Here is a 27,968-nt window from a genome sequence, read left to right as displayed (position 1 = left end):
TTAAAATAAAAATGTCTTTATTGGAATATTTTAATCTGTAGAAGGCAGAGTTTTCCCCTTTATTTATGAGAAACCAAACCATCTGTGCTGTAGAAGGTTGAAACTCATCATCCAGCCAGCTGACAGCTGCCAACCAGGCCTGCAAACAGAACAGGACATATTAGATTCGGAGAAAACTACACATACACTTACTGTCCTTTGCTTTCTAGTGGTATCTCAATCAGCAGGTTTCCTTCGGCACCGTTTTATATAGCTTATAGCAACACACCAGGTTGACCTCTGCTTAACACATTTCACACCACAAGGCTCATTAGCATCAGCACCAATATTCACGGGATTTGTGATTCCGAGTACAGGCCAGAGACAAGTGACTCTGGTCCATTTGTGGAGTTTTTTTGTGCCACAGTCTTCCCAGTATTCACGGGTCAGAAAGTCAATTTTCCAGGGAGCTGACAGTCTTTGCGTGTCCATGTGTGTCCCCGTAGTTTCCATGACTTTGTTCTTCTATGATGATGAAAGCACTTTGCTTTTTAGTGTGCCGATCTGTTTATCGACTATGTTTAAATGCAGTTCTGGCAGGAAAAGGGCTTGGGTGGAGATTTAAGCATGTTTTCACACACACACACACACACACCCACACCCACACACACACACCTCTAAAAGGGTCCCTGGCATTGTGACATTTCATTTAAATCCACAAGGGATTATAGCCCTCTGGTTAGGAAGGAAGAGAGAGAAAAATAACACTCATCGAATCCATTAGTTATAAAACATTTCAAGGACCATCTAAGATAGACTGATGGATGATTGAAGGGTGGGTGGGTTTAGGGTGGGAAGTGTCTTTAGTTCGCAGTGAGGACTCTGTGGCAAGTCTGTCCGAGATTAAATGATGACTCTAATCCTCAGTTCCTGCCCCCAAATTGGGTTTCCCTCAATCTTGGCCTTTCCATCCTAATGTGAGAAAAAGAGAAGTAGAGCAGCGGCTGAGGCAAAAAATAATCAGCAGAGGAGAAGAAAAAAGAAAACGAGATGTAACGATAAAGCAATCGAATGGTGAGTTTAGGGGGAGCACGCACAGCTTGATTGGGGTCAGTCAAGGCTTCCTGGAGTCAAGCTCTGTCCCTAGTCAACTGTAAACATTCATTAAATGAAGCACGGCTCAGTCCTTTTCACTCCATCCTTTGTGCTGAGTTCTGTAACTAGAACTCAAATTAGATAACTAGACCAGCACTTCTGCATCAGCACTCCCGACTCCAATTCCTAAATTTTTTGTCCAATTTGGCCAAGCCCACAGCACTGCATCAGTGTGTGTCCTTCTGGAGCATCACTTTATTACCATGAGAAGAGGCACATTGGTTCAGACTCCATCCCCATCGCCTCACACTTTGCCTGGGCTCATGGCACACTCTCGGTGTGCCAGCTCCACGTAGGTCTCCCTGGATCTCCTCATGGGGTTTGCCTCCGGCTCTGGCGGAGCTGGTCTCTCTCTCTGAGCAGGTGAGTAATGGCTGTGCGAATGGCGGGAGCCTGGGGATCCGTGGGTTCCTTCTCCAAGTAGAGACTGAAGTGCTGTGTACTGCGGGTCAGCAGGCTGTCTGCACTGTAGCCCCGGTGACCTGAGCGGAGCAACCGCTCACAGGCCAGTGCCAAGTTCTTGTCCCAGTTAGGTGGGTAGTCAGCGTGGGCCTCCACAATCTCCTTATACAGCTGTCGAGACAACACACACAAGCATATGCACACAGACACACATAAAAACAGATGTTACCAAAAGTAAAACCAAAAATAAGGAAAGCCACCAAATATGTCCTACTTTACCTTGTGTGGCACCTGTACCTGCACCGTTAAGATAACTGGCAGTATTGTTGTGTGTGTTAAGGTCAGACTCACAGTGTAAGACAGCTCAAAGAGGCGAGCTTTCCCCTCTCCCTGCATTCTTTCTGCCAGGTCAAACAGAAAGAAAGCCGTCTTCATCCTGAAACAAAGCACGCAGGCTCAGGGCTAAGTGCTGGATGGATGAGCCATGCAGATCCACACTCTCAGACGCACCACCACTCGGATGGGAGTGATTTATGTAGATGCCGCCACCAAATAAAATGTACATGTACATCTAGATGCTCTACCACACAAGACTGGTTTATGGAGATGTTCCAGTGGCCTGGTATGTATTTGTGACACAGCATTTTTTATCTGCACGTTAAAGTATACAACCTCTTCAAAAAAGGGGTAACCAGCGTATCCTCTGAAAAAGTTTACTGTACCTGGCTTGCCACATCTCCTCATTAGCCACACGCTCCCAGGATGCAGGATGGAAACTGTTCACACATTAAAAAAAAAAAGAAAACAATTTATTTTTCTAAACAGCTTCAGGCGTCCGCTAGTGCACAGTTCCACTAACTATAAATGATTATTTATGTGAATATATTGTCCCACTCAACTGTGCAGTTTCTGATACACTAAACATCAATGTTTGCTGAGCAACAATACCAGCTAGCACATTAGACATGGAGTAAAACCGCATCTCCCTTTTTTTCCACTTTGTTGACTGTAACCACTTGACCTCTTCTTCAAAAGAATATTTTAGCAAGGTTCCCGAGCTAATGTTCGGCTTGTGGGCATCGGCGGACACGCTTGTCGTGAGGGCGCGGGAAATAATGTCACAGTATTCAGCTGTGGATATCTGAGTGAATGAAAGGCTGCTGGCAACAGCACCAGAATATGGAGCTTTGACTAATTCCACTTTTGACACAGTTATTTACAAAACGCAATAAGAAACTCATTATTTTCCATCTTCAGTCTCATTTCAAATGGCTGAGGGCCCAATGTCTTGCTCTGGTTGAATTCACAAAGAAGCTGGATCACAGCACAGAGAACAGAGGACAACCTCGCTGAGGGAAGCTTTGTGGAGTCTGTGGAAGGATCACTGAAGACCACAGAGAGACGAGCGCGTAAGTAGATCTTTTCTGCTGTCAGTGATAAAATATATGGTGACGACTAATTTGTAGGGGTCTATTATATTCTCTACATTAATCTTTCTAGTTTCTTGGGAAGATCATGGGCTGTTTTAAATGTGCCCAAGGATTTGTTTATTTTCTTATCAAACAGTAGGCCTCAACTAATCACACCCCTTTAAACTTTAACAACTCACCAGTGGGACAGTCTATGCAAACTCAAGATGAGAAGCCAACAGTGTTTAAACCCACAGGACTCGATCTAAATTGTATTGAAGGTCCGAGGTGTCCAAAGATATCAGATCTGTCCGGCCGAAATGTGTATAAAATGATGCACAAGACATCAATACATTTTTCATTTGATAGATTGGCGTAAATACAATATAACCTCAATGAGGAGCTGCAACAAGCTCATATACATATAATACTGTCAAACATTGTTGAATAAAGTGATTATTCATAGGATTAAAAACAGACCCTTTCAGAGTCATAATTTTTTTTTTTCTGTGTTTGCACCTGTTGTGTGGATCACTCCAGTTGTAGAGGCTGCGAGTGCGACGTGCCCATTCTTCAGGGTGAAACTGCCTCTGAATTGGCACCAAATAGTCACACACTCCCATGGGCCAGCGAGAGAAGCTATGCTCCCAGCTTGGGTCTCCCTCAGGCAGCCCAATGCAGGCAAAGACATCCCTCCTAAAGGTACAAACAATCAGACGGAGGCACGTTCACATCCCCGATTATTATCTCCAGGTGACTGTTGATGATGAGACACACAGGAAAACCATGTAGAAAAAAACATTTCCTCCCATCCCAAAACATTCTAGCCTTGTCCCTCCAGCCTTGTGCTCCAGCCCTGAGGGATAATCCCAGAAGGTCAGTGTTGCCCCAGTGAGCAACAGACATGTTGGCCTGGCAAACACTGCCCCCTGGTGGGCTTGGTATTAACAGGCCTCCTGCCAAAGACTGAGACTCACTTCCGCCAACAAGAGTGAACTTGAATGTGAGAGCAGGGAGTAGCAATAAGTCCACCAGAGACTGTTTAAGCAAATCAAGTAGATTAGTCGACTTCTGTAGTTCATCAAACTCCTTTTATGGCCTCAACAGTTCTATGGGCTTATCTTCTCCCTGCACTCACCGCGGTGTCGACCATCCCACTGATCTCTGCCTCGTTAGATCACCCACATGTTCATCTGGACCATTCTTTTCTCAATTTTACATCCTTCTATTTATCAAACTATCCCTTTACTCCCTCTCTGCTCTCTCCCTCCAGTGACTCACTGCGTGTTGTGGGACAGAAACTGCTCCAGACTGAAGGTGTCTTTCTCCTCAGGGTGGACCGGGTCCCACCAGCGCCCGGGGAAGTGGACCCCAGGGTGGTGCTGCCACAGCTTGGCCACATACCAAGAGTATGTCATCATCTGGAAAGGAAGAAAGGGTATCCCCACCAACTCTGTTCAAATCTTTGTATCCAATGTGATTAGCATTTTAAAGAATTACCGCACAGTGTACAGTTATCATAATGAAAAGGATTTACTGACTATTTCAGTGGCTTTTGCTCTACTGAAGTTATCAAAGAGGTTTTACTTTCCTTAGTTAAGTCTAAAATTAGAGTCTTTGTTTCTACCTCTTATTTTTATTAAATTGCTGGCTTAAAGCACTTTAGGAGTGTGATGTTGATAAAGAGATATATAAACTTATGATGTACAAAATTACTCCAAACCCAAATTAGAAAGCCTACAAGACATTCCAATCCTCCCTACATAAGGCTGCACTGTATGTATATTGTATTAATTACAGTCCATTATCACTCATGAAATGTCAAATGCCATTTTGCCCAAAAATATAAGTCATTTTCAGCATAAAATCTATCCTACTTTACTTTTACAAAAAATGAAGAAATCCACCTTTTTTTCAAGCTTATATTTCTTACATGACAATCAGAAGTAATCTTGTCATTCATATAATTTCTCTGCAAATAACATGGAGAGAGAGATGACATAAAAATTCAATACAATACGATACTGTCAGTTTAAACCTGTGTTCTTAGTATTCCTATTTTGATGGGTACTGTATGAAATATAAAAAACTAAAAAGGGAACTGTTCTATAATAGACATGGACAAGACGGAGCTCTGACCTCCTGGTCAACCAGGCGAACATCTGGCCGTACACCCTGGCAGTAGTGTAAGTAGCGCAGGGAGTTTCCAGGCAGATCTCCTCTAGTCAGGATGATCGAGTCCTTCGGGATGGAGCCCAGAAGCTCCCTGCCGAACCGCTCCACCACACCGTTACCGCTCTGGTCACACTCCCTGAAGTAAAAGGCACATATGCAAACACACTGTATAATATCATCAAAAACACAAGTTGTGTTTACTCGCATTTAAAAAATATGTTGAGTGCACCCCTTACCCCTGCTTAGACATGTGCGTGATGTGTACAGAAGTGTGCATGCAAGTGTGAGCATAGGTAGGCTTTTAAGGTGCTCTGAGGGTAAGTAGTCAGTGCCCCCGCCCCTTCCCTTCTGCAGAGGGCTCTGGCTGCCTATCTAGTCACGCGGGAGACAGGTGTGATGGGTCTGACAGCGTAGGCCATGCTCTCCCCCTTGATCAAAGCCACTCAGTGATGGCTGTCTGGCACTCCCCGGCACTACGCTGGTGTAATCTGCCTCCTCGGACAGCTAACATCTCAGACTGAGCTCTGCGAGAGAAATCTATGTGCTAACCGTGCCGCTCTTTAGCCCTTACCATGGGGTGAGCGGAAAAAACCTGACATTCGGAGTTCAGACCTTCGCTATGAAGCACAAAGGAGAAACAAATCAGGTTGACTCAGGGAAAACTAATGCAGAGGGATTTTAAAAAGGAACTAGAAAGAGAGGGGAATTTTTATTTAAATTTTAACTTTACTATACAGTAAGTACTTAATAGTCACTTTGGACAGATTTATAACTCCAGTGGAGTTACAGTAACAGCAAAAATAGAACTAATGCCACAGATAAATGCACACAGATTGTAAAGAACTGGAATGATCTAAAAAAAAGCACAGCATGACACAAAAACACTAGTAGATTAGTCAGTGATGGCTTGTAGTGCAACACAATGCAGCGATAATAATTACAGAAGAAACGCTTGACTGATGGCATCAGTTATTGAATATATGTCAACCTCTTACTGACGAATGGATATGTGCAAAAAAAAACAAGGGACAACAAATGTCAACAAAAACAAAAAATCTTCAAAATCAATTTCCACTTTAATCTGTTTATAATCCTTTAATTTGAAAGCCGTTGTGTTGTTTGACCCAACAATGAAAAACATATATTATTAAGTAAGATTGTCACTGACTGCGGTCCTCACCTGTGATTGGTGTGCACCATTTGTGCCAGCAGAGCTACAGTGAGGACCCAGCTGGTGGTCTTCCACACCCTCCCAAAGCCCAGCCTCCTCTCCAGCTCAGTGTGAGTCTGCCTCAAGCCGAGGCCTGCCAGCACACACACTGCAGCGTCACTCTGTAGCCAGAAACGCTCAACCTGCAAGAAGTGAGAGCACATATGTACACAAACAAACATACACAAACAATAATTCCTTCAGGCTTTTGCCTGGTTCACTGATGGACCTGCTCCAGGATAAGCTTAGTTACTGTCTAAGTGTTTTAGAATATGTTCCGTCCACCTGTAACTTCTACACAGATTGTTCATATATAAAGAAATTGTGCTGTAATGTCAACTGTAACTGTTGGACCACTGCATATGAATGATGATAATAACAGCAAACAGAGAGGGGATGGCAGAATGAGTTCAAGTCTCATAGCTCACCACTCCGAGCAGTAGGGGTCTGCTGATGTCCAGGTTGGCTCGCCAAGCGAAGAACAGCGAGTAGACCACCAACATGGCAGTCAACAGCCAGGACACTGAGCGACACGTCCTGGGACAGGAAAGGAAATGTCATGAGACCACTGATTACAAATATTGTTCTTACTGTCAATATCACTTGTTGAATATTGTTGTATATGGATATAATTCCATATATCTAGAGTGTTTTTTTGTTTTTGTCCTATGAAAATATACTTGTTTTGAATTAAGGGGATAGACAGACCAAGAGCAAATGTTAATGACAGCCAGCTAAAAGGTTAATGACTGCTTTTCTAATGCAGTCATGATGAGGTGGCGCCAACTGCAAACTTATTACAGTACAGCTGTAAAATGTACTTATAAACCTAACAGAAAACATGAAACCCGTATTGCAATAACAAATCATCGTCTGAACCTGAAGAACATTTTGAAGTCAGAGAAACCTACTCCTGGTTGTTGTGCCGACATACTAATTTTATGGTTTTTACTAAGCTGGCCACTGACACACGCTATCAATCTTGCCATTTGGGGGGCAGGGAGATGGTCTGTGCCCTACAGAGCCACAGGGCCTCACTACACTTTATGAGCTACACCCAACAAATGCCAGTAACTACTATAATAAATTACTGGGTCATTCTGCTCTCTGCCACATACAGATACATACAAGCAGCAATTTCCTAATACACACCAACATGATTTGTGAAAATCCAAAATACACATCATCCTCTCTTGATATGAACGTGAAGCGTCGTGACAGCTTGACAGTTCGGTGCCTCAGTGTCTTTTTGTATTCTCTTTTCCTAAGATCAGCATTTTGTCAGTGGTTTTTGTTCCCTCCTTTTACTCCGGGGGGATTAGATTTTTGGTTGAAGTGGATGCCGAGATGTGTGACAGAGTTTGGTGTTTTGCATGCCGCCGTCTTGCTTATCCCACCTGTCCTGCGCGGAGAGGAGCAAGCCTGCTCCTGCCAGCACCAAAGTAGGAAAGGAAAGGTCTGCAAGACAGTGGTCCATGTGGGCCCTGCACACAAAAACACAAATATAAACATATGATGGACACCAAAGACAAGCTCAATTACCCTCCCTGCTACTGAAGTCAAGGACACCCAATTATTAAATGCCCTCCATCCCCTATCAAAACAAACTCCTTGGACTGCCTGGTTCTCCTTTCAATCGGATTGACGGATACGAATGACTGTGTCATCCACCCCCCGCTGCCCTATCCTCCCGTCACAGCGCCTGTCAGTCACAGAGCACTTGCTCAGAGCAGGGAGATAGTTTCCTGCCTCTTCCTTAATACCCATCTCTATTTGACAGCTTATTGAGTCTCTATATCTCCCGATGTACACTATGTGTGACTTTGCTCATGGGCGTGTGTTTGTGACTGTGTGTGTGTGTCAGCTTCTCCAGCGGGTTTACGTCTCCAGCGCGATATGCCTGTCATGTTCCCCTCTCATTCCCATCTTGAAGGTGTGCTTGTCCATCAAGCAGCAGGGGTGACGGGAAGGGGTGGGTGCCTGGCAGAGGGGGGGCTAGTCGTGGGGGGTCTTAAGACACACACGCACACCCATCCCGTCAGCTGGAGGAAGATACCAGGAGTGGGATGAGTGAGGTGGTGGTGTGGTGGTAGTGTTGGTGGAAGAAGGGAGCAGGGGAGGGAATCGGATGCAGGGGGGTTTGCTAGAGTGGAAAAATACAATTTCTCCAGCTCTATTGCAGTGTCTGTCATCACAGCTTGTCACGCTTAAAGACCAGAGCTGAGTGATCATTTCAAACTGCTGGAGAAACAGAACACAGCGATTTGGCCCTCTAAGCAGGTTCAGTTCTGCTTTGATGGGAGAGAGAGTGTTGAATGGGAGGAACAAAAGCTGCTGGGGAGAGAGGGAGAGAGGGAAAGAGGAAGAGAGAGATGGGCTGCAGAAATGACTCTGGGCTCTCTGAAAAGGCTGATGTGTCTGTGGGTAACTGTGTGAAACACCAGAACCAGAGCAAAGTGCGGTTGGGACCTCCATCACTAGAAGCATGTACCTTAGATCAAATCTGCCCGGTTTCTCATTCTATTATAGAATCTGTTTTATAACTGAAAACAAAATACCAAAGAGGAATAGTCCCAGAGAACTGTTGGTCAGATGGAACAAGCTATTATAAATCAGCAATTTAAGTCTTACTCTAAAATGCTACGCTGCAAGTGCAAGTCAATGTCATGGCATTTTCAAGAGTTGTGATTAATCAATAAGATCTGTGAACGTACAGTATGAAACTGCACTGTAAATGCGGTGTGTTGAGTGTTTCAAATGTGGGAACGATTTAGTCAAAAAGAGAAAGTGAGGAGCTAAAGACAAACAGCCACATAAACCAACTTACTGTAGCATAGTGGTCAAGTTCACAGAGCTCTCAGTCTTCGCCTGCAAACACACACACAAAAAAAACCTGAGTCAAACTAAAAACCTGTGGATGCAAGATTTAAAAAAAAAAAAAAAAAAGGAGCACATATACAGATTAAGTTTAAAAATAGGTAAGTAAGGCAGGCGGGTAAGCAGCAAGTACCAGACTGAAGGTGCCATATTCAGCCCTTAGCAAGTGGGTCAGCAGGCCTGACAGAGTGGTCTGATCCCCCCAGCTCCAGCGGGCTGTGTTGAGGTAGGAGGAGACGGGCAGGTAGATGTACGGCAAAAAGCCAGCGAAGAAACAAACTCCCAGAGATACAAGGCCACACAGTGACAGCTCCTGTCGAGATGACATGGTACACGGGTTCTCAGTCTACTTACTGTTGCCGAAAATGGATTTAAATTTTTTTAAATCTATTATTGTTATATAAAGCAACTTGGTATCTACTTATACTGAAGATGTGATGGAAACAAGACTGGGGAGACTAACGGAAAACCGACTCTGCATTCACAACCCACCCCATCACCCCATCACCCTAAGCTTTCATTCAACTATACTCAGTTTGTTGGGGACCTGCTCTCTAACCTCTCTCCGAAAACCATGTGGTTGTCTGACCCCATTTTGTCTAACAAAGAAAATCCTAAAGGGTATATCAGATATATCTAATTTTATGTCATATCTCCGTTCTCTTATTTCTTGGATACTTCACACCATTTCCACTTAACCAATTTTAACAAAATAAACTACATTTTAAGCCTATATCAGGATTTGAAATGTCTGTCTGATATGTGAGGTTTGCTGCATGAGGCCTCGAGACTCACCTTGTGAGAGTAGAGGCGGTGAAGGACCCAGGGAATGACGACCAGTATGTACAGCACCAGGGTGTGTTGGTTACAGAGTCCCAGGCCGCAGCATAGCGCCCCCCAATGTGCAATCTGACAAGGCAAAGCAGGTGAGTACAGCACCGTGTGTATTCAATGTGAAATTATCTCAACAAGGCATCAAAGATCGGAGAAAGAGAAACGTGTTCTACTGCGTTACCTTCCTCCGTTGCTCTGCATTTTGAGCACAGTGGAAGGTGGCGACAGAGAAGAAGAGCAGGCCGACAAAAAGGTTGTTGAGGGTGAAGACCTCTGCCACCGTGGACCACTGCCAGCTCAGCCTGGACACAGCAAACAGCCCTCCAGCAAGTACTGCTCCGGGGCCTGGACCTGTTAGCCTGACGGTGACAGAGAACAGGCCTTCATTATTGTACACATAATTTTACACAACTTAAGAGAGACCTGTGCTTGATTTTTCAAACAAAACCCAGAAATATCTGGGAAATCACATACCAGGCTCAAACCTAAGTGAGGACAGCCCTGAGGAGGGGTCCGTCACTATCTGGTCAGTAAATGCTAACCTTTGATGACATTTCTACATTTTTCACTATAGGTTTGCTGCAACCATCAAAAGGTATCAGAACTCAAATTAATCTGAAAAAACTTAAAATATTAAAATCTTCCAAAATTGGGGTTACCATGTATTTGTAGTCAATTTGAAAGGCTACGGAACTCCTTGAGGCTTTTTTTCCCAGGATTTTATTATCTAAAATCAAATTAAAATTGAATAAAATCCTCCAGTCAAAAAGCCACCATTTCCCTCAGACTAATTTGGGTACCCGTTATAATCTCTCTATGACCCAAGTTTGCTTCTCGGACAAGACCTTTAAAAACATTCTCAGTCATTCGGGGCAATTCACATATGATGAGAACTCCCTCCCCGGCGGCTGGTTGATCTCGAGCAGAATGGCACAGAAACCACCGTGGTGGAGATAGCACTTTATCCTCAGCTACTTAAATATAATGTGTGCACAAAAGTTTTCCCCCTCTCTCCGCTCCTGTACTGTCTCCATCTCCTTTGCGGTAATTGAAGCAAACTTGGGATAATCTGTCATACGCTAAGACCCACCACTTACTAAAATGAGAGACAGAGGAGGAGAGAGAGCGAGAGAGAGCGGGGGGGGGGGGGGGGGGGGTGGCTGCGAGTGATGGCGAAAAGGGGAAGAAAAGCAAAACAGTGCAGAGAGTGTGTTAAAGGGGTGAGACAGTGTGCGGGATGAAGGATGAAATATAGAAAAGGGTAGAAAAAAGTTCAAGAAGAGAGAGGGTAAAAAAGAGAAAAGGAAAAAAAAGGCAGCCCGGTCCCCGGCATGCTGGCTCCGAAATATGAGCAGCCTCGACAATTAGGGAAGTCAGGCAGTATGGCCCTTTCCGCCATTGTGTGGAGTGGCTTAGAGTCCTCATCAGCCTATCAGCTAACTGACAGGCAGAGAGCTGCTCTATTCAGCACCGCAGATACAAGCTGCAGGCCAAACGGCTGCCAGGTCCCTTATGACCCCACAATCCCTTGCCGGTGACAGCTTCAAGCTCCATAGCAAATTAGGCGCTCTCACATTACAATCGCAGAAGACAGATTCCATTAACGGTATCTGAAATTGAGTAGAGAGCAGGCCCGTTATCAGACCTGACTCATAAGCACCGCCATTAATCACAAGGCATGATACCATTTATACATTTCCAGCTCTCTGCCTGCCGCTGTGATAGTCAGCCACAAAAGGCCTGATGAGACTTAGGCTAGGGGAACAATGGAGCTTTCTGAGGAAAGCGCGGTAAATCAGGAAAAAAAGGAGAGCGAGAGCGAGAGAAGGGTAGAAAAAAAACTCTAGCTTGCTGACTACTTCCCCCTTTTTTTCTTGGGTTTTCGCTCTCCTACTCGCCACTATTTTCCCTCTGTGTTCACTATAAGGAGAGCTTGGCGGATGAGTGTGAGTGTGTGTGCGTGTGCGTGTGCGTGTGCGTGTGCGTGTGTGTGTGTGTGTGTGTGTGTGCGTGCACTTAAGGGTGGGGGGGGGGGGGGGGGTGTCTGTGTTGATGGGGAGTCTAGAAGTGGGTCTTAATAAGAGATAGCAGCGCCTTTCTCACCACACCGCTCCAGGAATTAGTTGTAACTTGAAGGAAGGATGAAGAAGGGTGCAGAGTGGGGGGGTGGGGGTGGGGGGGTACAGGGACCCTCCACACCCATAATTTTACCTCCCTGCATGACAATTAACCCATAGCACATACACCTAGCAGGGGGGCTGGTTTTGGGGGTAGCACAGGGTTCAGAGCAGTCGTGGGGGTCCTCAGTTGAGTTATTACACCGAGTCTGTTCCTGCCTCTGAAAGCCCCATCTGATAGCCAGGCAGCACTCATCACATATTCACACACACACACACACACACACACACACACACACACACACACACACTCCTGCTCTTCGACTTCTTTATTCTCCCTGAGTGCCTGACAAATCTCTCTGTTAGAGCTTGTCAGTCCGTGAGAGCCCAGTGGTGTGTGTACAGTGCCGGCTGTAAATGACCTGTCTGTCTGCGTCGGACCACCTGAGTCCCGGTCTGCCTCTCAGCCCTCTCCACAGCTCATTCTCCAGGCTGGCTGCTCCCAGGGCGCACAGATAAAGCCGGATACATTCTGACACCAATGAAAGCCGTGTTCCCCGTTATCACAACTCAATGCGGTGGAGGATGCCGCTGTGCAGAAATGTTGTGGCTCAATGACAATGGCCTGGTTGAGACATGGCACGGGAATAACACAGCTGACAACAGGACTATTCTACCCTGAACTGATCCAAGCTGCCAAAAATTTCTGTGTCATCACTTGGGTAATTAACTAACTGACAAATATTATGCATTAAATCTGTAATGAAGGACGCGTTTGGAACTAATATAAGTGGTTACAAAAGAAAATCACTAATAGTTTGGGGGGGGTAGCTAAAAGTTATACATACGAAATGAAAATGATGAAATAGCAAAAATGAGAAACAGTTGTGAGTGCAGGTTTTAAAGGGAAAAGATCAAAGGTAAATACATGACAAAGATACAACAGGCACTGGTGAATGTCCCCTTCAAGGACACAACACAACAAAAGCTGTGTATAATCGCTGGAGTGTCAAAATGGGACCAGCCTCATTTACCCCCTCAGTTCTACAGTGCGGGCCAGGGACGTGCCAGCACCAGTTGTCTGTGCTAAATGACGGCACACGCGCACGCGCGCACACACACACACACACACACACACACACACACACACACACACACACACACACACACACACACACACACACACACACACACACACACACACACACACACACACACACACACACACACACACACACACACACACACACACACACACACACACACACACACACACACACACACACACACACACACACACACACACAAAAAAAGAGCCTACACCAGCACTCTGCACTGAATGAGGCTTCACAATGGCTCTGGCCAAGGGAGCCACTGTCACACACCACCCCAGGGAACACACAATACCACAGCCGTGCCATCGCGGATCAGCGCTGCACTGTTCTCTAACCGAGCAGTGGTTTGGGTAAAGCAGATTCTGGAAAAGAATCACACATTCCTGAAGAGGGTAGAGAGCCCGAGAGAGGAGGTGGCCTGCTCGGGCTGAGGCTTAAGTTTCCAGTTGGCCTCCACTGACACCCGTGGGCTCTCCTTTGGCCAGGACACCAGGCAGGGTACTTAGTGGCTATTATATGACAGTGGTAAGTGGTAGCCGAAACCAAACACCCTACTAAAATACTATAAGGTGTTTTTAGAGCTGGTCAGCGTACAGATAAGGGCTGAGCAACATTTCACTATTATTGTTTATTGTCATTTGGTGCCAGAACGATGTTATAATTTTACAACACTTCTGGGGGTTTTTTTCAAAAAGGACAGATGAGCTGTTTTACCGTCTAGTTCAGTTTATCTGTGTTATTATTCAAACATGAGAACTCAGAACCTTTACATTTTTAACCCTGGTGGTTATAAACGGAAGGGCACAGACTTGATAAAAAAAACATTTACAAATATACAAAGCAAAGAGTGTTTGCTCTTTTCGTTTAAGTATAGTTCATTTATGTTCAATGTAGGATCCAAATTTTTGAGGGCTTGGGCCACACTTGAGACTAAAAGTCAGTCTTGGCCTCTGCTGCTTTGATTTTGTTGATTATGTTTTAGATGTATCTTTTGTAAGTCCACAAACTTAATCAAAATAGAATATTAACTCACTGGAATGTCCCTTTAAAATAAAGGTTTTAGAGGTTTTGTTTTATATGTGTAAGAGGCATAACAGTTTAACTTTTTTTTTGCACTGATTAGTTTAGATACAACATAGCATAATTTTGCCATATTGTGATACATTATGATATCAGGAAATCTTATCTTGCTATATTAATGACATTTCTGCTGTAATATTATCACACATATATATGTATAACACACATTCACCAATTGCATACATTCACAGCTGTTCTGACTGACATACCCATGTCATCATATCATTTGTAATTTTTAAAATCACATGCTGTGAAATTATATTACAGAAGGAACATCATCATATAATCAATTCTGAAGTAGGAAAGGAAAAATCATTCTTGCAGTATTTTAAAGCCCTAATCCTTTTTTAATGACTCTAAAAACAGCGTACTTGAATATTGGTTGCCGCAGCCTTATTTCCAGCCAATCACCAAACCAGGCACTTCTCTCTCTTCCCTGCCTCCTCCGGTGAGCGACTACTTTGCACAGAGGGTAAATAAGAGACCCAGCTCTGCCGCTTAGACACCCCTCCTCCAGGAGAGCGCTCCAGTGCTCCGAGTGCGTGTAAAATTAATCACCACAATTCTGCTCAAACAATGCAGCCACTGACATGACAATTTCTCCCAGAATGCCATCTTAATCTCCACCCAACACACAAAAATTACAGGAAGAGGGGAAGAAAAAAAAAAACAATTTGCAAAAATCCTGTGTTTATGCAATTCACTGAATGCCATTTTTATTGCTCCTTTTTCCAACAAATTCATTAGGCACACACCACTGATACATAAATGTTGCTGTATAGATTCCATTAACTAATTCTGGGTGAATTGTAATTGCCGAGTCTGATCCGTCTCCGTGCCTGGTGCCTTATTAAGACTGCCTGTGGTGGGTGAGGAATGTAATATTGACGTCCGAGGCAGACACAATCTCGGGCCCAGGGGCGAAAGGAATATTAAACTGGTAGTGTATTCTGCTGTCTATCTAGCTCGCCTCCCTCCTCCTCTCTATCCCGATCCTGTAGCCAAGTAATGAGGAAATAACATCTTCATTAAACATCTGTTTAACTGTATTAGAGGATGAGTCCTGGGGGAACCATTGGTCATGCTGAGGATAGGGGGAGTGAAGGAGGTCTGTTGGACTACAATATGAGGGATGAAATAATGCAAAAATGGAACAGAAAGGTCCAGAGATTGGGGCCTTTTCAACAGACAAATTGTCCTCTGTATTTTCTGAAGAAAACAGGAATGTGTGTGTTCACTATGGCCACTTGGGATAAAGATTTTATCGGGCCATAGCAGATGTGAGAGGGAGGGGAAATCTTGCCAACTAGAGGGAGGGGTGAGAATATTATCCAACAAAACAACTCTATTCAGCTATTTCCACACTAACACAACTTACAGTCAAGATGTGTCAGTCAAAATGGTATCCAAAAAAAACAAAACACATTGCTTCTGACGTGATCGCAGTAAGACATACTGTAAGTAACTCTACCCTGTGGAGAAAACAACCCACCTGAGCGCGGAGGGAAATTGTCATCAGGACCATATGGTGGAGGTCCTTATAAGGAGACGGGGACACGACACAAGGCAGGGGATGGCACCACGCCCACCCTCCGGTCCACTGAGGTATCAGCTGTGCCACATGGGCCAGCTCTTAGGTGGAAGAGGCTCTCGCAGGTGTGCATTTTCTTTCGAGGGCCGCTAGGGAAAGGAGTGGCCAGACACATTTGATGTGTTCAACACACTCTTCTGTAATCATGTGATCAAACGAAAAGTGCTGATGACGGAGCGTTTGCGAGGTTGTTTTTCTGCTCTGATGGCTGTCAGCACGCTAGCGTGTCTGCTCCCGGTTACTCAGGATAAGCCCGGGAATGGAGAGAGATTCCTCTCAGGTAGCAGAGATTCAGAGCAGCTTTAGCAGATAAACTGTGAAACGAGAGAGCGCAGAATACCGAGCTGTCTGGATTATCCCGCTATGAAGGGTGCATTCCTCTAGAGACTCTTGGCTGAGGCCTCCAGTGTTACACGGGCCAAACGTTTCTTTCTGTGAACCTCAGAGCGCAATCGATAGAAATTACCATTACGTCCACCATCCTCAAAGGCTTGTCAGGCCATGGTGTGAAAACATAACAAGACATGCAATTTGGCCATCAAACCATATGATCAAGCCAAGAGAACTGTAATTGACAAATCAAAGGGAGGGTAAGTGCTACATTTAAACTTGCGCAAGAGAGAGAAGTGGCTTCCAAGCCTATCAACTTACATTCCCCCACATTAAACACGGCAATCTGGCCGACTAATTTAAATTGATACATCAAAGGCTCGCCATGTTGGGAGTATTCCAGATGAATTTCAAGGTCTACAATTTACTATTTGAGAGAAACTGCCTTCAAGTACCCGAATTAACTCCACTACATTTTGCCATCTGAAAATAATCACACAAAGCAATGATTTGTTTGCGGGGGGGGGGGAGTCTACCCCTCAGCTGATACAAACCCAAAAATAAGAAGTAGTTGAAAAGTTGATGAGGGCCTCAAAGGGACAAAAACAACAAGAGATATTTCAGAATTTAAGTTTGTTGTGTAAAAGACTGTTGTCACTGCGAGGACGGAGCAGGTGTGAACGGGTGTTAGCTGCTCAGGTTTGGCATTTCATCTGAAGGACAGGCCTGGCCAGGGAGTCCCCACCGGGCTGTGGCATGACATCTATGCCAATCTTCTCTGTATGGTCAAAGCACCCAATGCCCTCCGTGCCAGATCTAAGAGGGAGGTCTTGACCATCCGGAACCCCACCCCCACCCGGTACTTTTTCCTCTCCCGTAACCCCTCACTAGGCAGAGTCTGCCAGCTGATCCACAGCCACAAGCTCATCCCAAACTAGGTCCTGAACAGATAACGACTAAAACCTTTTATGCTTATTTTTCAAATTGAAAGCGTAGATTATGTGTTCATACTTAAGGGCTTATATGACTGGTGTGACTGTGGTCTTGCTGAGGTCCTCTCTACCCATCAACCCTTGTTTAGGGGGGGGGGGGGGGGGGGGGGGGGGGGGTCGGGTTGGAGGTCCTCATAATGACTTTTTACTTGAACATAATCCAAAATTGGATCTAAATCCTCAGAGATTACAAAAAGGGCTACGGTTAACATGCGCACCGAGAGCCAAATATCCCCCAGACTGCATGGATATTTTCTGGCCTCAAAATAACTGTAAATGTCTGGCCAAGAGCTGAGTCCAATCCCCCAATTCACTGCTAACTCATCAAACAAAACTAAGACCAGGGGAGCAGAGGGGATACAAAAATCCCAGAAGAGGCACAGTTTTCCTTCCCTTTCTTTTTGTCCTCACTTCTTATTTTCTTGTCACCTATCCTGTCCAGGGCAGAATCCAGCAGGTTCTGATTCACCTCTGAGGAGCTGTAAGGCAGGACAGGCTCCAAAGCTGATGCAGCCTGGGCTTGAGGCCAGTCCCCTGGGGAGTACTTCCTCCCCTGCGCCTGCCCTACTCCAGCAGGGCTGACTGTACCCTGACCTGCTACGGACCACCTGCCACCTAGCACACACTGGCCAAACACACAGGAAGTGGAGACATAGTGAGCACATAGGACCACAACTCAATTTTCACCTGCTTTCCCCCCAACTTTCACTGGGACCTAACCTCCTCATAGCCTGCCATGGTGTACAGGACGTAGAAAGTACATCACATTAAACAATTACTATTTTGTAAGAGTAATTTAGAAGTATATGACATGCTGGGAAATGCCCCAGTGTGCATAAACATTGACAAAAAGGAAAAATGTTGACACTAAGCTGCCGCCAACAATGCAATGTGGAAAATCACTAAGATCAGCAAAAGCGTGATGTCAGGTAGTCTGGCCAACCATGCGAGATAAACACACACAGACAAAAGAGGGGAAGGGTAAAATACTCCTTTCATGATGGGGTCAAGAGCAGGCGAAACTGCAGGGTGGTAGATGGCAATGCAGGGACCGTAAACTGTGCTCATGACTGAGCAAAGGGAGAGGTGGTAAGAGAGTAGGGGATAGGGAGGAGCGGAGTTGGTGATCCTGTTCCTCTAAGACCCAGGAGGCAAGGAGGGGGAGATTAGAAATCGTGCCGTGTCAGGATTGGGAGCGTGCTGGGCAGTGGGGGAGCAAGAGAACAGGGATGTCAGGGTGGGTGCTGGAGGGTACGATAATTGTGATATACATACACACACACGCACGCTCACAACGGGTGGCTGATGGGTAAACAGGCAGAGCAGGGTGGTGGGAGAGAGGAGGGCGGCTGGACCCTGCTCCTGCATACTGAGCAGCGGATCAGCAAAGCTACTGCCAGTAAGTCAGGACCCAAAAATACCACTCTCTGTCCCAGACAGCATCAAGATGCAAAAAGTAATTAGGGGAATGTTTAAAATATGTGTATGTGATAGTGTGCGTGTTTGAGACACGGTCATACATGCACATGTTCTTCACTATATTTAGTGTAGAAGACTTGAACACATTAATTATAATTTAAGGGATTAGTTTACTCCTTCTACTAAATTCTCTAAATTCAAAGCCAACTAAAGGCAGGAAAGAAGAACACAAATTCATCGACATATTATGGAAAATGACAGAGTAATCCTATATATACTTGTGTGCCTACCTGCAGACAGTAATGCAGAGGGCACCACACGCTGCAGCCTCCAGCAGACTACACATCAGGTTGACGCTGTGAGCGGGAGAGAGCGATGGCAGGAGAAACATGGCCAGGCGAGCTAGTAAGGTGAAGAGAGGGTATCCTGGAGGATGAGCCACCTAAACACACACAAAAAAAAAGATGTGTTGAAAAGAACAGCATATAAATCTGGAGATGTGTTTGAGTTGGCATTATGGCTGAGGTGGTGAAAGTGCACATGTCGTACATGTTGAAATGAATAGTACAACTCTATATAATAGGTGGAGCAGATGCAGATAAAGAGCAGCACAAAATGTGTTTTCGTAAGTAGCCCGTCATAATTAGCTTGCCGATCTAGTTGCTCTTCTGCCCCCTATATGCCAGTGGTGGCCTGCAGTAGAGCCACAGTAACAGAGAGGAGTCTCACACATGACTGCAAACTGACTGGTGTGATACCAGAGCCCTCCTCTCCCTCCCTCCCTCCCTCCATCTTCTCACTTCTTTTCTCTGGCCTCTTCCCAAGGACAGTGCAGCACCCTCAAGCCCATGACAGAGCACGTGGTGCTCTCCAGCCCCAGCCCCCAAACCACCTCCGAGCTGCAGTCTTCCTCGCCTGGGGGATCTCGGCAATCACAGCAATTAGCTGCTAAGTCGCCTCCACCCAGATAAGGGCTCAGTCATTAAACACAGACTCATTCACTGGCACTGATAACACGAGCCATGCGGGCGGGGGGGAAACGGACAGCTCTCTCAAATGAACACAGAGCTGAAAGGTGAGAGGGTGACTACCTCACCCATCACCTCAAAGTCAGCGAAGCTCTAGGGCTCTGTGGTCACGTTCAGAAAATACAAACAACTTCACCACAATCTGAGAGAGGGGGGTTGAGGATGGAACATGAAGGTCAGAAGAAGACAAGAAGCAAAAGAGGAGAAGGGGGGTAAAAGGACAGCAGCTCAGCAGACATTTTGGTGAACTGAGTGGTACTGTCAGGCAGGTAGGTAACTCCACTGTAGGAGCATGTCGAGGAAGGACTGTGTGGTCGACAGGAGTGGACAGATATGCAGCTGTAGGACAGCTAAGGGACAACGGCCACAGGGAACAAGGGGAAGCAGAACTCTGGAGGTCTGGGGATCAGAGGGAAGGGGCCAGCAGCCCGGGGCCCAGGGACGGCCTGCAGGGCCCTGGGGAGGCCTGAGAGGCAGACAGACAGGCCACACGGACTGCAGCACTAACAGCAGGATTACTGGCATAGTGACACCGACACAGCCTCCCTAAAAGGATCACAGCGGCGTAATAAACTTTATTAAATAATAAAACTTATTATAACTGTTAACCCGATTTAGTTCATTCTTCGCGGCTTACACACACACACAAAAAAGAGGGGTGGATATAATAAGCCTTATACCGTACATAAGGCAAAGCCTACAAAAGCCATCGCCTTACCATTGACTTTAATTGGATTTGAGAAACGGGTTGCAAATTATAGCATTCTCTATTTGCAACTTAGTAAAATAAGTGTATAGAAAAGAAGAGGGGAAAACCTGTGGACTGAAAGTAAATTAATCTGCTTTCTGCCCATGCTTAATTAAACTTCCTTAATGCTTCTAAAAGTTAATGAGTGAATTGATTAAACAATACGGCTAATACTTACCCCCAGCTCGCAAGCAGTGGTGATCAGCTCTCCTGTGGAAGAGAATAGGGGAGGAAATTAATGTAAACCCAATAATTATTATTAAGAGACAAGTCTGCTCCCAAAGTTTTCCCAAATCAAATACTTGCACTGGGGTTTTGCATTAATTTGCCAGGATCAAAACCTGCAAATCTTCCCAGTGTGACATTTCCTAAGCGGCACACTCATTCTCTTCATCTCTCCCTTCTCCCCTGATGCCTCCCTCCCCTTTCCCCGGCACATACACACAGATATATAAACACACACACAGGCACACAGGCGCACACAGGCGCGCGCACACACACACACAAACCATTAGACTCCCTCTCCAATGCTCTGTCACACAAAGACACACACATATGCTTGAACTGAGAATAATGCTTCCAGTTCCATCCTCCCAATGCACTGGGGTCCTTTCCCTTCCCCTTTCTTCTGCCGCTCCACATGCCTCGCTCCTGCTCCCACACTCCCAGTGTCTCAGTGTCTCGTTGAGTCCGTCGGGCACAAACAAGAACGGCAATGCTGGTGACAGTCACAGAATGAGGTAAGCTGAGAAAAAATAAGAGCCGGTTGCACAATTTTGTGACAAGCGCTGTGTGAGGCGCAGTTAAGAAAACCCCCTAAAAGCTATTTTTAGGAAGCCTTAATGTATCTGGGCACAAACCCATTTGTGCCAGAATATACCCAGAGCGTTTCAAATCACACTGATTTCTCACCCAATGTTTTCATCTCCCACTCATGAAAATTGAAATTTGGTTCAGATTAAATGACATTGATAAATGTTTAGGTTCAAGACAGCTCCCTCTACTGGTACGAGGTGGGCAATCATCTCCTCCACCCAGAGCAGCCGACGGAGCTGTGGCCTCGTTTCCTGCATCAACACCATCGGGAAAATCTCTCACTTCACTAGTTTGAGAAACAAATTACATTAAAGAGGTCAAATTTATTTTTTTATAAAAAAATAAGGGTTAACATGAATTGATTTCTAATTCTACATAATAATGATGAATCAAACAACATTATCATCAGCAACAGGATATAGCTGGTTTCAAATTTCAAATCCAAGCAAACTAGGTGTTTTCCATTTTCAAAATAAACAAATAAAAACTTACATTCTAAGAGTGAGAACACGGGCCATGATGCAGTAACAACTGTTATGGAGCAGCTGCTGAATTTCAGATGGCATTGGCTGCTCCGTGTGTTTTGCAACCTTGCCGATACAGTAAATTAGGATGCCTAAATTTCTGCCACACGAGAAACCCCAACTCTTATCAGTCTAATGGACCATGAAGTCAGAACTCCTCCACCTGCACAGCTTAAATGTTTTCACTGCTCCATTTCACCTGACACAAGCCGCTAGCTACCTGCCATCATTTTACATCACACTTTCCTTCATCAGTTTCGCTATTTCCCTCATTTTCGCTCAGTAGTGGCAGACTTCTACACCATTCAACATGAATGGAAACATGGAAACTAATTCTGAGCCAAAGCATCCATGTTGGTGCCACAGAGATGGGAGTTCTGCAGCCCCTGTGCGAAAAAGGCAAAATATTGACTTAACGGGGTAGCAGCACGGGTGCCAAGAGTCTTTGTGATAGTGGAGCATGGGCACCCACACCAGTCTTCCCATAATCCCCATCATTTCCACACTCCACATTCCTAGACAACAGCGTACCCGCGGGGCTGCGCTCGAGCTTCTCCAGGGCACATCACACCTAAAGAGATTAGGCCACAGAGACGAAGACCTGGAGAATTCGGAAGGGTGTTCAGCTGGCACTATCAGAGCGGGCATCCTGCACCGTCCCTAAACACTGTGGAGAAGGGGCTGGCCATTTTTTCAAAGGCCTCGTTCGCTAGACAGCAGCACAAGCGGCAGGGCTACTCGCCGCTCCAATTGCCTGCTCTCCCCTCATCTCTGCTAGCCCATATCTGGTCGAGCTTTTCAGATGCTTTCATTCTGCAAATTGTGCATTCCCCCTCCGCAGTGGCTTGTATGCCAGACCAAGGCAAACCTAACAAGCAGAAAACTTCATGGCCTCAAGTCCACATTTACAAGTTTGTAACCTTGCTATCACTTCTTAACAGTTTGTAATTGTGCAATGCGTTACTTCATAAACTGCATTACAAGAATGCTGGAAAACACATTGGCCTACCACATAGGAAGGCACTAATTAAAAAAAAAAAACACAGTTAAGCCTTGTTACATATGAGCGCAAATTGAATGGATGCATATGCACATAATTTTGAATTGAAAGTGTCAAGGGCCATCAACAATGCTTTGCCATAACAAATGGTGTATACATAACCCACTGTAGCAGTGCAGTCAGTAAAATAACTTATTAATTAAGGAAAACTTTTTAATAACTCAGAAAAAAAAATGTTTTGATATGATTATATCTGCACAGTTTTATATATATACACAGATATATTATACATTAAATAAAGTATTAAAATGATGTTGATGTCAAATCTTTTTCATTAAACCCACTGTCACATACTTTCCTGTGCCACAAGCGACTGTGAATTTTTTCTTAATCAAGTGCACTGCAGCGAACAGCCTGTAACACTATTAAGGACAATAAACATGGCAAAAAGAAGACTTATACCCATGACAAATTATGAACAATACAACAATGAGATAGAAATATTTGACATATTTTAGTGCTTTGTTCATTTAACTAGTTGAATTTATAATCCATTATCTGAAATTAATTTGCTGTACGAACCATTTGTGTTATACAATATTGTGCCTTTAACCTCCAGCAAGTAAATCAGTGCTTCAGTTTACAATTGAAAAATCTTACTACATGAGATATTCATTTCTGAATTGTTTACCGAACGTTTTTCTCGTTTGTGATGTTGGCAGAAGTTTGAGTTCTTCGGCTGATGAACCTGTTCCCTGCAGCACCGCGGACAGCTCCGGTGACGCCGCTGCTGCTGCAGCTACGTTCAACAAAGGCGCCACACGATTGGCTGCCCGGCAACACAACAAAGCCACGTGACCAGAGAAGCATTTGTTAGCTTAGCTAGCTAACTAGCACCAACCTGAGTCTCCACCGGGGACGGTCCTTTGGACACAGGGCACATACAGAGCGGTGACACAGGCGACCGTAGCGCCAGTCAGCATCCAGCTTGTCCGTTGCTCCGCGGACATTGCTTTTTTTTTTTTTTTCTGGCTAGACGCCGATAGGTTTCAAACAACTGCCGGCGGCTAACGACGACTAGCTAGCGAGCGAGCTAACGTTACTAGAGTGTAAACGGGACCTCGAAGCAACTAGTTACCCGAACACCGACGTCATACTGTAGCTAACATGAAGTTAAAGCGACACAGAGTAAAAGCCAGTTTGTGGTTTAATTCGTGCCGGTTCAACAGTTCGCTAAAGCAAAGCGTTTGTTTCCGGAGTTGGCAGCGACGGCCGATTCACGCCGACGAGCCAAAACTCGCGATACTTCAGAGCGCGCGCCATTTCTCAAAGTTAAACCAGCGCAGTGATTTATTGAATTGTTTGAATGAAAATAACATTTTACGCGTGTCGCGGCGGAGGAAGACGGATCGTGTATAGACGTGTAGGGAAAGACCCGTGGCGAAGACTCACGGACTGCCTTGTTCAGTGACTGACTCCGGAAGTTAAGACCTCTCTCATCACTTCTGTTCACATGACAGACTGTGGGAGGGTCCGCCCCCTCCGCGCCTGCTGCACAAGCACTGCATCTGCACTGGAAACAAACCGGATATCAGCAGGTCCATGTGTCCCACGTTTGTGCGTTTTTACTTTCTTTTCGTTTGTTTTTTCATGATTAACATGCATGTTTTTCAAATGTAGACGTAGCAGACAGACATAGCATCGTGGAAAAAGCAATGATATTGCTATTTTCACAGCCATAATTGAACTTGAGCTCCATATGGAATAATGGAAGTTTTTTTTAACATTTACATTTCTCATAACAGCTGGAAAAAATCCAACTGCTGATCATGTGATATGATCAAAAGCTCTGTTTTCTGGTCAGCTGCTGTTTTCTAAGGTAAAAAGTACAGTATGAAACTGTGTGCAAACCTAATTTCACTGTGTGTCACTTCACGGACAAACTATGAAACGTGCACGGAAATAAATTGTTTTTTAGTCCCCTGTACAGTAGACTTCTGTCGTTATTGGTTGAAAACTAAATATGTCGACTTAAGTGATGATATTCCAGGTAAACCCAAACTCAAACGAAGCTGCCCACCTTATCCAATGTGGAGCCCTAGAAATGCCATAGTCACTCTTGGCCCTCTTAAAAGTTGAGGTGATGGATGAATTTGTCTGAAATTCCTAAAAGCTAATAAAGAGCATTTTGTTGTACTCTGCCTGTAGAGAGACACTGAAACTTCCCTCTGAAGTATTACATTTAGATCTTTTAGTAAGAGAAACCATTATAGCGTACTATACCTGCTGCTCATATACCAATAATTGAAGCAGCGAGGCACTAGATTATAACTGAAACAGGATCCTTGCACTCCTAAATGTCTCACAAGTGTCCATATTTCACAGGTTGAAGGGTGACTGTAATAAAGAAATTGCCCTATTGAACTGATAATAATCCCAGCCCACCATAAATGAGTCTGATCCCTCAGTAAATTGAGCCCTTGGTGAGGTGGAGTGGTGTCAGCACCTAGCCAACTCTCGGATGGCTCTCCTAATCCTCGCTTCCCTCTCACCACCACCCTCACCGTCTAATCAGTCTTGAACACACACACATAACTCCCATCTGACACACACACACCCAAGTACCCACGCTTCCTCACACTCGGGCTCAGTCGTCTCTTCAGTGTGATGTCACTTCTAATCCACGCTTGGTTATCCGCTGGGCTGCAGTGCTGGCAGAGGGATGTGGGGAGGAGAAGCAGTGCTTTTGGGAAGATGGCGGGAGGTGGGGGGTAATCAGGCACGTCATAAAGTCTTCTCTCTAAAACTACTGCTTCCACCCCCCCCATCCCCAAACCCTCGCCGTGCAGACAACCAAGACTCCTTGCACCCAGCCTAACTGTACAGCATGCACACACAAATGCTCAATGGCGTGAGAATATGAACACGCATTCTAGCTGTGATAGGAGAGATAAAACACTGCTGCAAGCATATTCACAGAGGCTTGTGGCTCCTATTGGAGGCGGAGGGATCATTAGAGAGTGTGCTGGATTAAGCACATCCTGCAAGCCCCCCTCTTCTACCCCATGCGTCCAGAAAATGCAAGGCCCTTTTATTGACAGCTTGTCCAAAAAGAGGAATTACCCACATGGCTGAGGCCCTCGTTCCATATGGCACCAGGCTATTAACAAACATTAGTTGACTGTAACAGCAGTGGTATTAAATTCATTATCTTTTCAGATTATATGTGAGGTGTGTGTGTGTGTGTGTATGTGTGTGTGTGTGTGTGTGTGGTGCTAGAGTGCATGTACACACACTCAATATGTGCCAGTATGTGTGATTAGAGAGTTCTAATGTTCCGGCTCTGGGGATTTGTTGCATGAGATAAGAAAGGGCATTAATGGTGAATTGTGACGGTCCAACAGAGCAAAACTGTTGTTTGAAGCGTGTGTGTGTGTGTGTGTGTGTGTGTTTGTGTGGTTCCTTTGTGGAGTTTTTTGTTTTTTTTACATTAACAATCTACATATTGTCTCACACCATTTGCTGATTTTTTTAGCTCACAAATACAAACAGGATATCCATGCGTGAGCAAGTGGCTTACGAGGCCGCTGAGTGAAATTCAATCTATTTGATTTTGTATTTTCCTCACTTACCACATATCTGTTTTAATCTTACCTTAAGCATCCTTGAAATGAGGTGTAATCCACTTAAGCCCTTTTGAATCTGCTTCACAGCCATATCACACCCGTTCACTGTCCCATAAACATTTCCACTACTAAACATTTGCTCGCTGACAGCGGCCATAAGCTGAAATTTTACAATCTGTATATGCTGGAAGATCAAAAACTGTGGCATTTCCCCTTTGGGCAACTGTGAAGCACCGCAAAGGCGCAACAGAGCCTGGTTGGAGAAGGATAGGCTAAATCAATAAGAAACATGTAAATAGAATACACAATATCTTAGGTCACATTATGACATGGTAGACAGTGAAAACAATCATTTAGATTTGAGGTTTTTGTTCTATTGGAGCTAATGACAAATGTACAATTGGCAATAAAGACTGTGACCTATAATGTGAAATGTATCATCAACTCGTTCACAGCCACAGTCATTCTGGAGATCCACTTTCTATCATTCTCCTAAACATGGAGCAAAAACTGTTGAGCTAATGCTGCAAGACGCATGTGCTGAATTAATATTCCAAACCTTATATCAAATGCTTGGCCATTAGAGGTCAACAAAACAAGCCAATCTTCTTACATTTTCCGCAAAGTGTACACGCAGTGAGGCCTTGAACCAGTGGACACGTCCTCAGAGAGATTAATTCTCCTCTGTGATCCTGTTTTCATTACATGAAGCGGGGGACTCAAACACACGTAATAACAAGGCCTACTGCTGTTCCTTTGTAACATGTGGCTATCTAAATGATCCCAAATAAGATAGATGACAAGGATAAAGCAAGCCATAATCGGCATTTTGCACAATGGAACAAAATGGTCTGCAGAGGGAAACAAGGGGACAACACAGAGAGCTCCTGTGTCCGTCGCCCGGAGCAGCGCACCTAGTTGAGAGCAATTAAAATGAGAGGATTCAATTTTGTCAAACACCAGGAACCTAAGATAAGTCTTGTATCTCATCTTCCAGTGGAGGACACTCCCTCGCGCCACTGCCACCGTGTTTGTTATGGCGGTTTTTAAGACACAGCTGGCCACTGACAGAGTCGGTGAAACAGCACCCTTTCCCAACTGACGCTAATCCCAATCGTTTCAGTGTGAGACCCGGGGGTGAGGGAGACGGGGAGCCGGGTGAGATGGCCTCAGACTGAAAAATTTAGCAGGGAGGGGGGTGAAGAAAGACAGCGTTGTAGCTGCTTGGTTTCCATGTGGGAGCAATCCACTTACTTCTACTGATAAAGATTTAATTAACACAAGACTGCAATTACTCCATAATTAAAGTAATTTGGCCCCTTGTTTGGATGAGTAGGCAAGACGCTGCATGTGCCTCCATCAGAGCAGATGAGAGAAAGAGTGCGTGACGGGTTCAAAGAGGTAGACTCTGTCCCACTTTCATGTTGGAATTTAATGCTTGATTTTCCAGACCCACTTTCCCCCTCATATGGCCTCATAAAATATTTGCATCAGCTTCTCTTTGGCCCGTGTTTATTTGCCTTTTATTCAACAACTCATTT

At 45.0% G+C, this 27,968-nt stretch overlaps 1 protein-coding gene across 4 annotated transcripts; it reads right to left on the bottom strand.

Moving 5' to 3' along the window:
- Window positions 1–24,305, bottom strand: tmem260 (transmembrane protein 260). 4 transcript variants are annotated; one of them, XR_004785355.2, is made up of 17 exons: window positions 23,703–24,305; window positions 20,640–20,671; window positions 18,976–19,127; window positions 10,223–10,400; window positions 10,003–10,116; window positions 9,341–9,520; window positions 9,158–9,198; window positions 7,728–7,814; window positions 6,759–6,867; window positions 6,301–6,473; window positions 5,085–5,256; window positions 4,227–4,366; window positions 3,465–3,641; window positions 2,259–2,312; window positions 1,888–1,972; window positions 1,337–1,707; window positions 1–951 (listed from the first exon to the last, which is right to left on the bottom strand). XR_004785355.2 is itself a non-coding variant. In XM_035610589.2 (16 exons), the coding sequence occupies exons 1-16, from the start codon at window positions 23,809–23,811 to the stop codon at window positions 1,447–1,449; spliced, it is 2,064 nt and encodes a 687-aa protein (XP_035466482.2). In that variant the 5' UTR covers window positions 23,812–24,305; the 3' UTR covers window positions 1–1,446. The 4 variants fall into 4 exon arrangements, 2 of the variants coding, with proteins under 2 accessions (XP_035466482.2, XP_035466483.2); XR_004785356.2 differs by having other exon boundaries at window positions 1–139; XM_035610589.2 differs by having other exon boundaries at window positions 1–1,707.
- Window positions 24,306–27,968: the final 3,663 nt, after the last annotated feature.

The sequence above is a fragment of the Scophthalmus maximus genome, chromosome 15 (genome assembly GCF_022379125.1).
Source record: "Scophthalmus maximus strain ysfricsl-2021 chromosome 15, ASM2237912v1, whole genome shotgun sequence".
Lineage (NCBI taxonomy): Eukaryota > Metazoa > Chordata > Actinopteri > Pleuronectiformes > Scophthalmidae > Scophthalmus > Scophthalmus maximus.
The sequence above is the reverse complement of the archived record's forward strand: the minus strand, read 5'-3'. Positions and strand labels throughout refer to the sequence as shown.

Bases quoted from the DNA above. Each gene is read 5' to 3' on its own strand.
- tmem260 (XM_035610589.2), bottom strand. From the start codon at position 23,811: ATGTCCGCGGAGCAACGGACAAGCTGGATGCTGACTGGCGCTACGGTC. The intron at 10,401-18,975 runs GTAGGCACACAA...TGTCACCGTCAG, and splicing joins CTCTGCATTACTGTCTGCAG to GCTAACAGGTCCAGGCCCCG. The intron at 9,521-10,002 runs GTGAGTCTCGAG...TCATCTCGACAG, and splicing joins ACCGCCTCTACTCTCACAAG to GAGCTGTCACTGTGTGGCCT.